Consider the following 18,562-nt stretch of genomic DNA (forward strand, 5'->3'; position numbering starts at 1 on the left):
GGGTCCACATTCACCCTTGGCTAATCTCCCATGGACTGTATGGCATTGGTGAATGCAACTAAAAATGGGTTTGGCCAGCCAGCCCATTCTCTCTCGCCTGCAGATACCGCACACATGCATGAGACACACAGCTGCCCTCTCTTCTCCGCTTATCTGTGCAGCTCAGCCAAGGAAAGGAGTTATCAACCCTTTTCTGCTCATCAAAAGATCGCTCTGATGACTGGGGAGGGTGCAATTAGCATTCGCATCAGGTAATGTTATACTTGAGCTTTTCTTTTTGCTGCCACTGGCAAAATCAGTGAGGTCTTAGGAGGTGAGCAAAAATTTGCTTGTGGGGAGGCTGGATCATGTCCCCAGACTGGGCGGGGTGGGGTGGGTGAGTCATCCCTGCTTTGGATGGCCAGCTATGCTTAAGGTTAGTAGAGAGTAAACAGTTCAGCGTTCTTGAAACAGCATGGCACTAGCACAGCGATGTGTCTGGATCCCCTGTGCACAAATAAATACCTTAACAAATGAAAGCATTGATAAACGATAATACAGGACTTTATGCAGAGCTATGCTGCTTACAAGTGCTGAAAGCCTGCACAGCAATAGCAAATGATTTCTGCGAGTGAGGAAGGAACTAGAGACAGTGATTATGATGAAATAAGGAAACCTGAGGGCAAACCTATCCGTGCTCCAGCTGGACAGCAAATTAGTGCATGCCTTTTGTGTGAAATAAGAAGTCTGCCGATTTATAATGGCTGAATCAATTTTTTTCTTAAGCAGCAGCAACAGTGTAAAGGAAATGGAGAACACTAGGTGGCACTAATAGGCTATTGATAAAATGCTGTGCCTTTCCTGCAATAAAGAGAGTTATTTTTAAGCTTAGGAAACCGTGATTCATGAACATAACATCAGGACAGGTCCGCAAACGTTCTTGCCAAATTTTAACCTCAGAGTCCCAGAGAATGCCAGATAATGGGGTGTATTTGCTGACAGTGGGAGTTCAAGGTTTCACTCACCATCCTGCCGCATACGCAGAGTGCCTTTCACACATTCAATACACTTCCCAGTGATCCTTGCCAAAGCCTTTTCAATTAAGCTGCATATTCCTATCGCCTATATTGCATTCAGAGGTCATGGTGAAACACTGTAATGGTGCTACCTCATGGGCTGGGGCAGATGTAATGCATAACTGCAGTTTATGGGTTGTGAGAAGGGCATGGAAATGCCCAGCAGAGTCCTGAACTGAAGTCTTTCAACCAGGCAGTGTTACCTGCCATGCTGATCTATGATACAGGAAGCTTGAGGGAATTTGTGAATGAGAGAGGGTAGATGTTCACGATTTTGTGGTCCATTCCTAAATCATGGGTGCACATTATCTCTGCATGCCATTAGGGTTCGACTGCAGTGGTACCTCGGGTTACAGACGCTTCAGGTTACAGACGCTTCAGGTTACAGACTCCGCTAACCTGGAAGTAGTACCTCAGGTTAAGAACTTTGCTTCAGGATGAGAACAGAAATCATGCGCTGACGGTGCGGCGGCAGGCCCATTAGCTAAAGTAGTACCTCAGGTTAAGAACAGTTTCAGGTTAAGAATGGACCTCCAGAACAAATTAAGTTCTTAACCCGAGGTACCACTGTATTTCCATTCTGTGTCAGTTTCACATATTTTCAATCAAGGTGTCCATTCTATCCCAATTCTGCAGATTAAACACACCCACATAAATCACATTCATACTGTATGAATTTCCCCTAAAACAAGCATTATTGCATGCATTTTACTCTAAATACGTAGTTGGACACCCCCCAAAAAATGACACATTATGTACACACAGTTTTGAACTGAAACTGCTTTGCAAATTTGTAGAGGTTTGCAGTCCTACTTGATGCCTGCATTTTTGAAAATGTTTTAGTCAAAACACTGCAAATTAGACCTGTTTGCTGAAAAATGGGGACCAAACCAATTTCTCCCACATGCTTGCTTTTGATCCCTTATTCCATAGGTAACTGTCAGCTATGTCTCCACCTGCTTCCTAAGTCCACAGTTAAGCTAATCTGGAATCTCAAAGATTTTTAACGATAGGTCTGCAACAAGCCCACACAGACACCTATAAATGGCAACTGCTATTTTCCCCAAATATATTCTTTCGTATTAAATAGCCACATCAATTATTCACAATGAAAATTTCATCAACACCTGTGCAACAAAAATAACACCTCTCCTATAACTGCATCATTCTTTTTAATTAATTTAACTTTCAGAAGTGTAACTATTATTGCACTAAATCTGAAGAAGGTCTAGCGGAAGCATCTTGCATCACAGTCAGACATTTTGCCCTAGGACAGGCTACCAGCACTGAAGGGATTTCGCCCCCTGCTCTGTACATTTGATTCATTTCTACAGCACCACCCATGTACAAGAACCCTGGATGAGGCTGGGCCAATCACAATGCTCCTCTGCCCCACCCTGGCTATGATCAGGAGCCCCACCCATCCACTGCAAAAGCCTGCTTTTGTAGTCAGCCTAAAGTTTTGCTGTGGAAGGAGGAGCCAAGCTGAACTGAGCTGAAAGCTAATCTGTGGAGTGGTAGAGAGATGCAGGCTTATGGCTGAGAACAGACAAGCTGTATCCAGAATAATGAGGTTCAAGTTTGTTTACAATCCTCTCGTATTCATGAACCAGATGTTTTCAGAAAAGTCAGGGTCCCATTTGAATTTAATTTCTGATTTAATATCGGACCACCTTGATCCCTCCCGCACACCTTACAAAGAATGAGAGGACAGGTCTCTGCCCCAAGTGGCTTGCTATCTAGAAACAGACACAGGGGAGAGACAACAGACAAGGGGAGGGAAAGTGGGGCAGGGACAAACATGGGGGAAAGAAGATTTGTGTATCAAAGGCTTCATGGGAAAAGGCGGCAGTTCTTGCACAGGCCACTTTGTTCAAATCTGGGCGGTATGATCTTGGTGACATGGAGTAATGCATCCTGCCATGGGAGCATGCCCAGTGCTAGGTTGGTGTAGAATACTGCAACATGGCATTCTGGGGCTGTTAGCAGGAGATGCCTCCAAAGATGGAAGGTGGCATCTGGCCACCCTGATTCAGCCTCTTGTCTTGCTAAAAGGACTATGAACTTCAGAGTGAAGCTATTTCACAGTGAGAAATCTTCACTAACTAGCTGATTTATTCAGCCTCCTTCCCTCCCCACCACCTGCACCCCCAGCCCCCAATTATTCTAAGGCACAGGGGAACCGCATACCATGATAAGCGCTAACTAGAATACTTCAGTTGACGAGTGAGCAAAAATAATTTTCCTCCCTGTTTATAAAACGAGGCATTTGCTTAATGAATATAGGTAAAAGCTGCTGAAGACACAATAGAACCAAAAACACTTGATCTGATCATTCCAGCCCATGATTTAATTAAGGTGCTACATAATAAAGTAGGTAATAATGCAGCTAACCCCTGAAAGAAAGAAAGAAAGAAACACAAAGTTCACAGCAATTTGGCAGTCTATAGAATCTGCATCTTTCTGTGTCACCGTTCCCGCTTCGTTCATTATTCTATGATCAAAAGGGGAGAAAGCTTTGCTACCCACCCATTTTTATGTGGGTTTTATGATGCCAATTCCACCAAATTTCTCCTGCAGAAAGCAAGCAAGGGTGAAGGAGCTAATGGGAGGAACAGCATTGCCCAGATTTTATTCACTCCATTTATTGTTTCTGTCCTACTTCTCCTTTCTGAGGGAAGCCCAATGTTCATATCATTTCGGACGGAAGAGGCAACAGATATACCATAGAGCTGAGCATTTCATGCACATCCTAAGGTCAAAAGATTCTCCCAGCTCTTGTTATGAGGGGAGGGGACTTCTTTAGCAGGGAGCATTGCATATCCATGGAAACTCCCTCTGCAACTGAAAGCCCAGATCTTCACCATCACACAGGGAGCCTCCATGAATACCAAAGGCTCTTCCTACTAACTGTAGGTGGGTCGGAGGTAGTTAATGTGGTCTCAGGGGTGAGGCTAAACACAAAGCCCTGAAACCCTCTTGTGCCCATGTTGCCTTTTCCCTCTGAACAGGAAGACTACAGCCAACGCTTAACTTCTGTAACACAACATGCAACTGAGTTTAGGAAAATAGGAAGTCACTTTACAATGAGTCACAACACTGGTCCATCCATCTAGCTCAGTACTGTCTAAACTGGTTGACAGGGGCTCTCCAGGATTTGGGGCAGGAATCTCTCTCAGTCCTACTTGGAGATGCAGAATACTGAACCCGGGACCTTCTAAGAGCAAGGCAGAAGCCCGACCACTCAGTTAAGATCTTGCTCTGAAGTCTATCTCTGCATTGCAGATATGGGAAAGAAAGACAATGTGAGTTGAGGCTGCTTATGGAGGGTAGGGATTGGAGAATGGTGGAAACCTAGTTTATGGGCATTTCGTCACTGCTGTTACATAGCACAAGGCCAGCTTACGAAGACAATTTGAGCAGCAGATCCCAGAATGGCGGGGCAGGGGGCTGATACGCCATTAGGTTCTTGTCTCCATTTACACCTCCGTGCATCATCAACAAAATGAAAAAACAAACAAACCCAAGAACAACAGGTAAAGGACATCAATTCCACTAACGTTAACATTGACCTAACACACGGGTAGGCAAACTAAGGCCCAGGGGCCGGATCCGGACCAATCGCCTTCTAAATCTGGCCCGCGGACAGTGTGGGAATCAGCATGTTTTTACATGAGTAGAATGTGGCCTTTTATTTAAAATGCATCTCTGGGTTATTTGTGGGGCATAGGAATTCGTTCATTCTCCCCCCCCCCAAAAAAAAATAGTCCGGCCCTCCACAAGGTCTGAGGGACAGTGGACCGGCCCCCTGCTGAAAAAGTTTGCTGACCCCTGACCTAACAGGTTCTGGGATTGCACCCTTTGGTGATACCTCATCATCATCATCATTATCACCAACAACAACCACAACATCAGCAATAGCAACAACAAAAACAGCAACGGTAAATTATTTTTACTACGACGATAGTACAGTTACTACAGCAGTAAGTTACTCTGAGGGGTTAGGAACAGGCAAACTATAGGAAACAAAAAACGACATTGTGACTGAATGCACTTACACATTTGGATTGCATTTGGGAATTAGGAAATACGAGCAAGAGGAACAAAAGGGTGTTGCTAAAAGAGGCCATTTTAAAATGCACGTGCTTTTATAGCACATGCACTAAGCCAGTCCACAAGTTTCATTTCTGTTTGCTTTTTCCCCCTTCAAGATTTTCTCTTGGTTCTCTTGAAATCCATCCAAATTCTTCCTTTTTAAAAAACTGGGATCTGTCACTGTTTTGTTCTCTATGACAGATTGTGTCTACTGTTGAAACAAACGTTCTGCTTAAAAGAACCTCAGGTGGTCTTCTCCCTCTTGTAGCTCCCATAACTACGGGAAATATCTTGCTCATATTTCGTGCAAGGGTCACATCCAGACCTTCTCAACCTGCTATAACACATTGTATATGACACACTATAAAACAAGAGTATGCAAACTGAATGAAGACATTCTTCCAGAGACTTTCAGATTCCTTTTATTCATGTCTATGTCTATATACTCTGAGGCCTACAGAGTAGCAGTGACTAACCGGCAATGTTGCTGGAATAAAATTCCCAGCAGCTCTGAGCATTTCTCATGCTGGCTGGCTCTAATGGGAGTTGGAGGCCCACAACATCTGCAAGGCCACAAGTTCACCACCCCTGCTATGTTGTTGTTTAGTTGTTTAGCCGTGTCCGACTCTTCGTGACCCCATTGACCAGAGCACACCAGGCACTCCTGTCTTCCACTGCCTCCCGCAGTTTGGTCAGACTCATGTTGGTAGCTTCGAGAACACTGTCCAACCATCTCGTCCTCTGTCGTCCCCTTCTCCTTGTGCCCTCAATCTTTCCTAACATTAGGGTCTTTTCCAAGGAGTCTTCTCTTCTCATGAGGTGGCCAAAGTATTGGAGCCTCAGCTTCAGGATCTGTCCTTCCTGTGAGCACTCAGGGCTGATTTCCTTCAGAATGGATAGGTTTGATCTTGCAGTGCATGGGACTCCTCCAGCACCATAATTCAAAAGCATCAATTCTTTGGCGATCAGCCTTCTTTGTCGGCAAGGTGATGTCTCTGCCTTTTAAGACTCTGTCTAGGTTTGTCATTGCTTTTCTCCCAAGAAGCAGACGTCTTTTAGTTTCATGACTGCTGTTGCCATCTGCAGTGATCATGGAACCCAAGAAAGTAAAATCTCTCACTGCCAACAACAGGAGCTCACCCAGTTGCGGGGATTTGAACCGCCGACCTTCTGATCGGCAAGCCCGAGGCTCAGTGGTTTACACCACAGTGCCACCCGTGTCCCTTTAGAGGGTGGGTAGGTATATATAAAAGGGGAGGGAATCTTCGTTATTAAATTACAAGCAATATGCCCACCAACCACGCATGTGCATAGACATGTGGCCACAAGACTGGGCTCCCTAGCTTAGGGAAGAGAGTGACTGGCCACCAGAGTAAACTTCCCTTAATGGAAGGCAATTCTTCATTATTGTAAGTCAGAGATGGCTAACCTTTTTTGGCCTAAGGACCACAGTTACCTTTCACCAAGCCTCGGGGATGTGTGTTGCCTGCCAGAGGTGTGTGTGGCCAAAAGTAGGTGTGGTCAGCCCACCTGACACTCTCACACAAATCTTCCAGGCATAGAAAAACATCTTTCCTACTTGTTAAGTTACTGGGGGCTCATTCAACGCCAAATCACCTGGGGCCACGTGCTCTAATGACTCAGATTTTCTTCATATTTTAATGTGAGGTTGTGAGATAACCTCAGATTAATTTTTACACATTTTTTGGTCCAAAATTGGGCGCAGGAGAAATTTTTTTTAAATTCTGATTTTCGTGCAATTTAGGCGAATGCAATTTCTGCATCAGTTTAGAAAAAAACCTCTGTTTTGCTTATTTTTCAACCAACTGGGCTTATTTTGGTACCAAAATAAGCTAATTTTTGTCTCTTTCAAAAGAAGGTCCAAAAATGGCATTAAGTGCCACAGAAGAGGGTCACTGACCATTCAAAGTGAATTATTGTCATTTTTGTACCTTGGTAGGTTCAATAAGCCATAGCACGCAAACCACAACTAACACACGTATCATACTTTTTTTGTAGAATGGGCTAACCATGAACTTGCTATGTTTTAAAAATAAGAGTGGCTGCTGGTATCACAAAGTCACCAATGGCTACCTGTTCCCCTCTGTAGTACCTGTAGTACTTACAGGAAATGCTGACATATTTCGTACACATGCGTTGTAGCTTCCTTTTACCTCTCAAGTTTCAGAGGTAAGTGATTTAGAAGGAGAACAAGGACAGACAGACTTGCAGAGGTGGGGGCATTATCACACAAGATACTTAGCTGTCATGCAATTAACAAAAAACTATATATAGACAATGACGACACCAGGCCCTGTTCTCAGGTTGACACATCAATGAAACTGTACCAATGAAGGAAATGGTGAGAAGGAAAAATAGATGACAAGGCAGCAGAAATCTGAAATCCACACATGATGTACCTTAAAATAATAATAATAATAATAATAATAATAATAATAATAATAATAATAATAATAGAAAAATCCAAAGGGACCACACTGAAAGATGTGATTAGAATCTTACTGATGTGCCAAGACGATGCAAGGTACATTATGAAAAGGAAGGCATGTGACAAGGATGTAAATACTGAAGGGGGAGAAGAGAGAATTTGTGTGGAATACTTGAGAAATATCACAGATGCCGATTTAGAGTCAACGCCACTTGGTAGGTGCTAATGTAGTAAAACTATAACTGTTCATTAACTAAGTCTAGGATCACAATTAAAGGTGGCACTTGAAGGCAAATCCCCACGGGTGACAAGAGCGCCATTTGAGGCTCTGGCGAAGGGCAATCTGGCACCTCTGGGGAGACAATCAGGCATCTGCGCCGGAGAACTCTGATGTCAAGAGGACACCTCGGGGGACGCTCGGATAAGTGTTGTGAAGCTTGCAACAGCACAGTTAATGAGCCCCAAAGCTTTGGACATGATATAACAAATATACTTCTATAAACAACAATTTATCACCCTAAATCAGAGATACTGAAGGAAAAGATCTACAGGGGGATGAAGAACTCCTAATTCTCAATCATATGTGTGTGATTTTTTTATATTATTTATTTTAAAGACACCCTGAGTCTAGTTTGCCTCTCCACTTTAGATGCCAACATGTGAAGGCTCAATAACCTGTACTTCTTATGCCTCATTTTGCTTAGTAAGAAACAACCACAATTAGGTATGTGTACATAGGGCATCAGGGACGCAGGTGGCGCTGTGGTCTAAACCACAGAGTGAAGGGTTGCTGATCAGAAGGTCGGCGGTTCGAATCCCCAAGACGGGGTGAGCTCCCGTTACTCAGTCCCAGGTCCTGCCCACCTAGCAGTTCGAAAGCACGTCAAAGTGCAAGTAGATAAATAGGTACCACTCCGGTGGGAAGGTAAATGGCGTTTCCGTGTGCTGCTCTGGTTTTGCCAGAAGCGGCTTAGTCATGCTGGCCACATGACCCAGAAGATGTATGCCGGCTCCCTCAGCCAGTAAAGCGAGATGAGCGCCGCAACCCCAGAGTCGGTCACGACTGGACATAACGGCCAGGGGTTCCTTTACCTTTACCTTGGGCATCACCACTTAATCCAATTAAGTGAGCTGGCCCCTCCCTGGGGTCAGGTGGGCCACAATCTTGCTGCCCCCCCATCACACATTCATGATGCACCTTAACTGGTGTGTGCAAATGATTTGAGATTCTTAGGAGTCTAATAATTCAAACTGAAGTATCCACTCGATTCCACAGACCAGATGCAGCTGTGGTGGAGTAGTTTGCTTGGATTTGAGTGTCTATCTGTCAAACCCTCCAACACCTCACTTCCAGCTGAGCAAAGGCCTAAATGAAGTACACAAATTAGATACAGCTCAGCCTCAACCAAAGTTTACAGTGTGACCCTAATCCCCTTTGCTACAAAATGGATTTAAATAACCATAAATTGCCAGGACACTACAAGAAGAATGCCTCATTGCATGTCCATATCATCCCTAAAATGTCCCTTTTGCTGTAAAACGTTTGAGACTGGGAAGATAGAACAAGTAGGCCCTGCTTATATTTCTAAAGGCAAGACCTTAAAAAAGAAAAAATACCCTTTTAAAGTCCTGGAAACCTGGAGCTGGCACTGCTCCCTGAAAGCACCTCCAAAAGAGCAAATCCTCACGTGCAGAGCAAATTACCTACTCTGTGATTTTCAGAAGGAAAGGGCTGCTTCTGCAGACATTTATTCCTAGAGGCGCTTAGCTTCTGCCAGTTTATGGGCACCTCCTATGTTTTGCATTTAGATTCCCCACTGATGGGCATGCATTGTTGGGGATATCTAGATCAACAGCAGGAATACCTCCAGACCTTGGCCCTGGAGCTGAATCACACCTCTGACAGTTCAGTGATGATTTGCTGGCATTATTATGAGCAACATTATGCTGGTTTCATTGACAGACACTAATAAATGTTGAAAAGCAAGAGTGTCTATCTGTAATCCACAGCCCACTTACTCTGGAGTAGTGCCATAAAAAGAAAATAAAAGTCTATGGCACTAAAGTGGGTTGTGGCCATTCTCCATTACTTAATATGGGATGTGTGGCTTTATTTACTACTTGTCAGTCCAGGATCAATAAATCATATACAAGTTCAGGTTATTCTGACTGCCAGATCAGATTTGCACATCACTTTCAGATCTAAAATGCTGCAAAGAAGTCACGTTTTCACCTTGTTGACAATTTTAAGAGTCAGTCTTGATTTACAGTGACAGGAGACAGAAAATAAAACAACATGCTCTGGAAAATAAAAAAAGGCTTACTGTAGACTCACAGTAAGAACCATAAAAGTCTGGAAAACCAACTGATCAAACTGCTAAGGACCCTTTCATAGCCTTCTTGATATTTTTTTTTATTGGTCAGATTGGAATATTTGTTTGCTGCTTTTCCAACAACAATGCTAAGCTCAAACCTTCTCACAATAACAACAACAACATTAAAAAGCAACATTATAATCACTATAATCATATAAAAACCACAACAGCATATAAATAAGGCAATAAACAAATCATTTCATCCAACAAGTAATAAAATTCAATACAAACTCATAGCAATTCAAAACAGCAGAAATGGCTGCTAAGCACCATCCCTGTCCCTGTTGACATACTATCTCTGGGAAGGGGCTAAGCTTTCTTTGTTAATTGTAGCACAGCGGTGACAAAATCACTTCTACCGGCAAAAATGTAAGCAGGTGGGTCTGCATTTCATCTGCTGTGAAAGATATTCCTGAATATTCCAAGTCTGAATGAAAACACTGTCTCGCCAAACCAGAATTCCTATCTCCAGACATGTGAGAACAGAAAGCGGTGACTCAGTTGTGGGTAAAGATAAGGGTGGAATTGGACCAAGACTAAGGGAACTAGGAGGCTGGGAAGGAGGCAAGGATCTTGGCTGGAGGATGGAGTACTTGAAAGAGTTCAGAAAAAGGGCAGGAAGATAAGAATCCGGATCTGGTACAGGTCACAAATGATAAGGGTACTTCCACAAGAGACATGAATAAATACTTCAGAAAAGCAGACATCCAAAACATAGGAAGCTGCCTCGTAGACTATTGATCCATTGAGATCAGCACTGTCTGCTCCAGCCTTCCTCAACCTAGGGCTTTCCATATGTTGTTGGACTACAACTCCCATCATCCCCAGTCAGACACGGGAGTTGCAGTAGTCCAATGATATCTGGAGCAGACTAGTTTGGGGAAAGCTGGTCAGCTCTGACCGGTCACAGCTCTCCAGGGCCTAAGGACATGCAGTGAGTTCATGACTTAGGTGAAATTTGAACAGGGAGCACTAAAAAAAAGTTACGGCTTTGCACCACTCCCACTGTCGAAGGCAGTGATGCTTCTGAATACCAGTTGCTGGAAGCCACAGGAGTGGGCAGGGCTCTTGTGCTCAGATCCTGCTTGCCAGTTTCCCACAGGTATCCGGATGGCCACTGTGAGAACGGGGTGCTCAATCCCAGGAACAACAACTGCAGTTTCTACACACACACACACACACACACACACACACACACACACACGGGCCAGTGCAAATGCACCCTGATACTTTTGCTGTTCTTCTCTGACACCATCAACAAGGATGTTAGTCAGCGTGTGACCAAAGCTCTTCTATTTTTGTTTGCCAGTAAAAATAAATAAATCTATGTCCACAGTGCTTTTGTGAATGGATGACACCACAGAAGGATGTAGTGATGTTAGGAGTTGAATAAACAAGCTGAGCTTCTTCTGCTCATGGATTTTGACTTCAAGTCATTTCATTTATATGTCAGCAGCTCGGGATGTGCAGCAGATCAGCCATTTCGTTTCCTCCCTCACCTTTGCTGAGGCAAAGGCTGCAGAAGAGTCACATCACTGTCTCTCAGCAACAAATACAAGCCAGCCCTGTCACCTTCAGAGGGAGGCATGGCAATTCATTTCAGACTGGGAGAGCGTATTTCTTTTTTCCAAGTTTGCAAAAATGCACCTAGAGCTTGTTGTCCACTTAGCACGCCAACCAAGCCTGAGAGAACTGCATCCCATTTGTCACTGCAGACAGTGTCTTAACCACAAGCAGCCACTCAAGGACAAGCTGGCCTGAAATGAATAATCATCACCCCATGTGCCCCACTAAAGGACGGAATAGGGGTGTCCCTGGGAGAAATCGCCCAGCCACCCAGGAAACAGAACTATTCCAGAGTGTGTGGTTTCATAGAACAGCTCTGCCAGTTCACTAGTGGTGGGCAGGGGGAGGACAGAAATCTGCGCTGGCATAATTCACAAGGCATAGGGGTGAAGAGCTCAAATAGCTGCTCAGTCTAAGATGGAGCAAAACGCCAGCAGCTGTCGCCAAGACACCTGGAGACCTGGGCTCAAATCCTAGCTCCCATTTGGTCTTGGCGACCTGAATTCACAGATCAGTTTGACATGGTGATCTTTGTCATGTTGTACTAGACCAGGCTTCCTCAAACTCAGCTCTCCAGATGTTTTGAGATTACAGTTCCCATAATCCCTGACCACTGGTCCTGCTAGCTAGGGATCATGGGAGTTGTAGGCCAAAAACATCTGGAGGGCCAAGTTTGAGGAAGCCTGTGCTAGACATACACGTGAAACATCTCCAGCATATGTTTGAGATTACCAAAGAATCTGCCTTATGCTGACTTTTGATCTACCCAGCCCAGTATTGTTTATTTTGACTGCTAAGGGTTCATCAAGGCACTTTTGCCTAGCACTGCTACCTACTGAAGATCCTTCTAGCACCATCATCTACAGAAGCCATTCCATAAGGCTCTAATATAAGACAGGGAGAATGATGGAACTGCAGGGCCTCTCCTTCAACTGCACAGGGAGAACATCAACTTTAGGATTCTCCCTTTGAAATCTTTGGGAAAGCTTTGGGAGCCTTTTTCTTCTGAAGACTGGGGAAAAAATACCCTGTGCTCCATTTTGGAGGAAGGCTGGGACAGAAAGCTATAAAATAAGATAAATATAAAATAAACAGAATATGCGCTGCAGAAAGTTTCCTCATTCAGGCTGAGCCACACAAATCACATGGGAAGCTGCATGTGCTGTGCTTGCGACTATAAATGTCACAGTATCACTGTAGTAATTCAGTTGGGTCAATGACATAAACCATGCAAAAACATTTTGTGTGAATCAGACCTCAGAGACGCCTTTGCCCAGAATGGAATCAGTCAGCTACTTAATGTTCTATGCATGGAGAATATGAATCAATGTGATGCACCTCGTCCAAGACTTCAAGAGCCTTTGACCAGGCACTTTATGATGCAAATCAGTAGTTTTGGTTTAAATGATCAGCACTGTGGAGACCCAAGTTCACATCCATGCTCAGCAATGAAGTACAGATGATGAGCTTACCAAGTGTCTAAGATGTCTAACATGCCTCTGCTTTGTCAAATGGATTAATGGACACATGGTGGGATTTTTCTCCCCTACCATGCATTTTAGCATGTAGTAAAAACTGGGGTAAGACTTCTTCACTTCAACCCCTTGGCAAATTGGCTTCCTGGGCAAGCGTATGTTAACCACAAATATATTTTAACCCCAAGCGGCATATAATTAGCATCTCCTGCAAAAAGCAGCCTCCATAGCTCCTTATCCATCACAGCAAATTCCCAGGTTGGGAAGAGTTATGACACTACAGCAGTTGCTTTTTTGGTGCGTTAAAGTTAGAAGAGAAAATGGGTCACTTCAGTAGCAACACCACACTCTTCTCTGATGATGGGCATTATACAGATTTAGAGAGCTGGAAAACAACAGACCTGAGCCCCTGGGACAAGGATCTGAGGGAAAATCTAAGCAAACAGGAAGACCTGTAATTGAGGAACACTTATAGATACGAGAGTCAATGCTAACAAGGCTGACTGTTACCCAGGCAAAGACTAAGCCTGACACAAAAGAGTCTGGGTGGAGTCACTCTGGAGCCTGAGGAGGTATCATAGCCTGAGGAACCATCTGACCTACAGCTCTTGGTGCCTCAATATGAGGCAGCAAAGCACAGATTTAAAAGTTCCCAGTTTGTCACACACTTCTCATCTGGAGAAAGAACATTATGTCAGTACTGCAGCAGCTGTATGTGGACTCTGTCTACGCCAGGGATTGGAGAACCTATGGTCCTCCTGACATAGGCCTTCCTCAACTGCAGTTCCTATTCTCCTGGACCACTGGCCCTGCTGCTGGGGCTGATGGGAACTGGAATCCTGTCACATCTAGAGTACCATGGGTCCCCAGCCCTGTTCTGAATTCTTTATGGCTGTAACCATCCCTAGCACTATAGAGCTGCTGTCAGCCTCGAAACAAGTGTGGAGCCAGAAAAAGGCAGTGTGGCCAGAAGCACTGAGCACTTGATGATACGGCTGTTTCATCATTTCCACACCATCGATCGAGATGAACTTTATTTATTTTTTTTAATATTTTTTTATTCAATTTTTTAAACACACACAAAAAAAGACAAGCACAACACATAATAAAGACAAACTAAAACAAAAACAAACATGTATAGTTTCACAATCTTATTTTCGTATACCTTCTTTCATCCGGCTTCCCCATACCTCCCTTTCACTGCATCCTTATTTTACAATTGATCGAGATGAACTTTATCCAGGCATTCACCCCAAGTGGTAAAGCTTCTCGAATACTGTGCAACATGTTACCAAGGCACCGGGGCTGCTCTCAAAACAAAAAGAAGCCCATTTTGTCACTTTCTTATAATGCAAGCTATTACCTTTCATTAGTGCCCCTGAGGTGAGCAACACACAGCCAATAAATATTAATGCTTCCTGACAATGATACAACACCGGCTCCAAACACTCATAACCAAAGTGTCATTATTAGGCCTGAGCATGCTACATTTTTTGATTAACCATATTTTTCAGCTCACTTGTGATCTCGACCGCTTCCCCAAAGCTTTGTTTATGTGCACATATATACCGGTACGTGTCGGTGCATGTGGAGTGAATAACAACTCTCCACAGCCCCTCGCTATCTGGGTTCCCTGGGGGAAAGGAAGGCTCACAGAGCCTGCTTGCTTTGTTTATGTCTGATCTTCATGAGGCAGGCTGCATGCCTTTTCAGGACATGCCACAAAGCATGTGAGGCCAGTTTGCATACTGACCTCACATGGGGTGTGTCCCATGATACACTGGGTCAATGTGCCTCAGCAAGTGTGTGAGTTAGTAAAGTATAGGTATATCTATCTACATAGCAGATTGAGCTATATATATCAATAGGGACCGTCATGGCTGTGAGTCCTGAAAGACTTGTTCCCTGCCTTGTAGGCCTTTTTCCACCTGGCCTGGAAAGACAGGACCCTCAGTGACTCCAGCTACAAAAGCTCAGGCTGCTGAAAAGGCTAGAGGCCATCTTGGCTGATTCTTAGTGCAGACCCAAGTCATTGAGCCTGAGTTTCCACAGCCGCCACTCACCACGATTGGCAGAACTGGCAGTAACAGCAGTAGATAGGTTCAATGCTTATGATAACATTTTATTTTCTTCCCAGCTATGTTGCTTTAAATGTGCATTTTACATCTGACTTCCTTTAGTAGCGTTTTCTTTTGAAATGTTTAGGAATTTTCTTTTGTTGACTTTGCTGCATTAAATGTGCATTCTGTAGTCGACCTTCTTTATAATGTTTTATTTTGAAATATTTTAAGATAATATTTTAGCTTCACTTAATTGAAGTAAAATTGGTTTTATATGGGTGTTTTAACTTGGAACTGTTTAAATTGTATTGTTTATGGATAAATTTTGATGTATTGTTTTAGATATGGGCCAATGGCCGTAATAAATCAAACTAACTAACTTTTAGCTTCCTGTTAAATGTGCTGCACTGAATGTACACTTTTAGCTTGACTTACTTCAGCAATGTTTTATTCTGGATTGTTCTATTCGATCTTTTAATGCAGTAAGTCGCTTTGAGATTTTTTCCCTTAAAACTATAAAGCAGTAGAGAAATGAATAATAACAGCAACAATATACTACCTTTTATGGGATTTTAAATTTCAGCAGCTTTGGGAAACAATATAATTCATTCATTGATTGATTTGCTAATTAAATTAGGGATTCCTCAGGAAACCTCAGTAATTTTCATTACGAAACAAAACTGCCTCCTGAAGCCAGCGGGACGATCAGTGTGACAGCATCCCAGAGACATGGAAAATCTAAAAAGCAACTTAAGCAGAAAGTGTGCTTCATTTAAGGTTTCTGCTTTTCAGCACTTTTACGGAAATAAATGCTTAGCAAAACGTGGGCCCTCTGTAAAGCCTGAAATATCAGTGTACGCATTGGAAGTGGCAGGAGCTACTACTACCCCAAGAATAGAATGATTGTCTTGTGTTTGTTTTAAGCTGTGATGGCCTTTGTCTATGATCGATAAAGTTGGCATCCCATCAGATCACAAGTATTAAAATAAAACAAAATAAAATTGGGGGGACACAAGCCTCCCATGTTAGGAACATCACATTTTTGTCTTTTGTGAAATCAAGGTTCACAAGCAGATCCTTCTGTATATACCAAAGCAGCATGAAATGTCACAGCATTGCTTAAGAGTGGTGTCCAAGTGTTTTCCATTCAGATTATTAATGCCACAGTCTGGAAGAGCCTCTTATCTTGCTGAGGTTCCCTAATACCTTACCCTCAACCTAACCTCCTGCTTTAGATTGTGGTACAAGTCTGATTTCCTGGACACATCTGATGGGCTCACAACAGTGGTTCATCTGGAGGGCAGGCAGGTCGGAGATGTGCTTTTTAAACAAAGCATATTCGCAGAAAAGTGCAACAGTATATTTAAGCAACCCTGAATAGCTCGTGTGAAGAAAAAACCCCAAAAGAGCTAAAGGCACAACATTTCCCCTTGTTTTAAATGGTGTACCCCATTCTACCTTTGGAGGCTTCAGTGCCAAGTGGGTTTTCAAAGCTGCTGGTTGTAATTTGGCTCCAAGCGTCCTTCACAGCAGACTTGGAAACTACCCTGTTGTTGAGGCTCTGCTGAGGCCGGAAGTTATTCCTCAGGTATTCCACAGACTTGACGTGGTCTTGCTGTTCCGTGGTAAATATGGAATAGAACGCTTCCAGCTGAATGTAGCAAACCAGCATGAGGGGAAAGAAAAAGGAAGGGGGAAAAGGAGGGGGCATTAATTAGGGGGGGGAAACCAATGTGGCAAAATCTGGGCAGCTGATAAGAATGCAAAATGGCAGGAAGTACTGATGCCAAGACTGATAAATCAAACAGGAAACCAGGCTGCCCGCTGAAATCACTGCCAACAGCTTTATCTAGCCCCATTTTTAGCCTGCCAAGCGAGCAAACACTTTAGAAACCCTCTACAAAGTTAGTGTCTGGAGGAGGCAAGAAAAATATTCTTTCCTAGCCTCTCTGTACTGTATGTACTTACAGATATATACAGCCCCCTCTTTTGTTTTATAAGGCATTGTGTATGTGTGTTTTACTATTATCCTGCAGAAGAGGGGCACACATTCAATACACAAATCACAGCTCAGCACACAGCCATTCCATCTTTCCATTATTTGTGTTTACAGCAGTATCTAGAAGGGCCAGCGGTTGCTAGAGTAGAGGGACCTATTGTGCTGCAAGCTGTAGATACTATAAAAGCTTGGCCCTGCCACACAGAGATAACAAACTTAGCGCTAGATGGACAGAATGAGGAAGGGGCTAAAAAGAGGGATTGAGGGGGACGACTACTGCTCTGAAGATAGGAGCAAAGCTGGAAATGGATCTTGCTCCTTTCAAGCTCCCTAATGCTCCACTTCAGCTTTTGCCAACCTGGTGCCCTTCAGCTGTTTTGGATGACAACTCTCATCAGCATCAGCCAGCCAAAAGGTTGTGCTGGAGTTGTAAGTTGTGGAACTCCCTCACCACAGAGGTAACTTCATAACACAGTTTTCGGAAGATGGAGAAGATGCACTTCTTTACCTTGGCTTTTCACATGTGAGATGTAGATTTTTAAGACCCACCTTATTTCTTAGACTATAAGTGGTTTTAGACTGTTTTTTAATATTGTCTTTTAGCTGTCGTAACACCCTGGGACCTTAGGGTAATAATAATCCAAAGCAACAAGAGCCTCAAGCTGGCAAAGGCACTGAACCACATGTCTGACACAGCTCTTTGCTGTGCCAGATTTCATCTCTAAGAGAAAAGATCGTCTGCACTTAGGTCCAATTACAAGTCATAGAAAACTGGGCAAAAGAAGGCCATGTGCAATGAAAAGCATGTGCGTGCGTGCGTGCACACACACACACACACACACACACCAAGCTTGCAATTGTTTTTGACAAACACTTTAAAAAATCATTTATTTTCCATTGCTTGAAGAACTACCTTCATGAGTGAAACTGATGAAGCAATTTTGATTTTTACCCAAAATGTCCAGGCCCTTGAAAGCACCAGGTTGTTCAAGATCAGACCGTATTTGTTTCTAATACATTTCCAGAACCAACCTATAAAAATGGCAATATATTTTCCAGGATGTATAATGTGATTGCATATGTAGACTGCATTTTTATGTATTTGCGTTGGCAAACTCTGTCAAGTCAAACATTTCATTAAAACGCCGACAACCTGTAACCCACAGAGGTATAAAAGTGTGTAAACACTTTCCTGAAGTGGGCTGTGGTGAATATGAAAAAAAAAAAATCAGAGGAAAACTAATGGAATGAATAATAACTGTGGCAGCAGCTTACATTTTTCAAGCAAAGATGTGTTCCTGGCTGCAGCTAGGAAGGCTGGGCTCTGTGAGTTCCCTGAATAATGCGTCAATCGGTTTTAGATTATGAGACGAGGGACTCATTGTAGTAGCCAGGAAAGTAAGGTATGAAAATGGGACAGCTGCATATTAGCTAAAAGGCTTGGAGGTGGAGAACTTGAAGGAACATCTTCTGCCATACCAGCCTGCC

The 18,562-nt window shown here is 43.4% G+C and overlaps 1 protein-coding gene across 7 annotated transcripts in view; it reads right to left on the bottom strand.

Annotated features, from left to right (window-relative positions):
- The window catches only part of PTPRG (protein tyrosine phosphatase receptor type G), a 548,154-nt gene that overhangs the window by 91,583 nt on the left and 438,009 nt on the right, over positions 1–18,562 (bottom strand). For all 7 annotated transcript variants that reach the window (XM_083722995.1, XM_083722994.1, XM_083722991.1 and 4 more), the window contains exon 8: positions 16,534–16,726. In XM_083722995.1, coding sequence (XP_083579121.1) covers positions 16,534–16,726 — 193 coding nt within the window. The remainder of the gene's footprint in view (positions 1–16,533; positions 16,727–18,562) is intronic.

Source organism: Podarcis gaigeae, assembly GCF_964106915.1.
Source record: "Podarcis gaigeae genome assembly, chromosome: 2".
Taxonomy (NCBI): Eukaryota; Metazoa; Chordata; class Lepidosauria; order Squamata; family Lacertidae; genus Podarcis; species Podarcis gaigeae.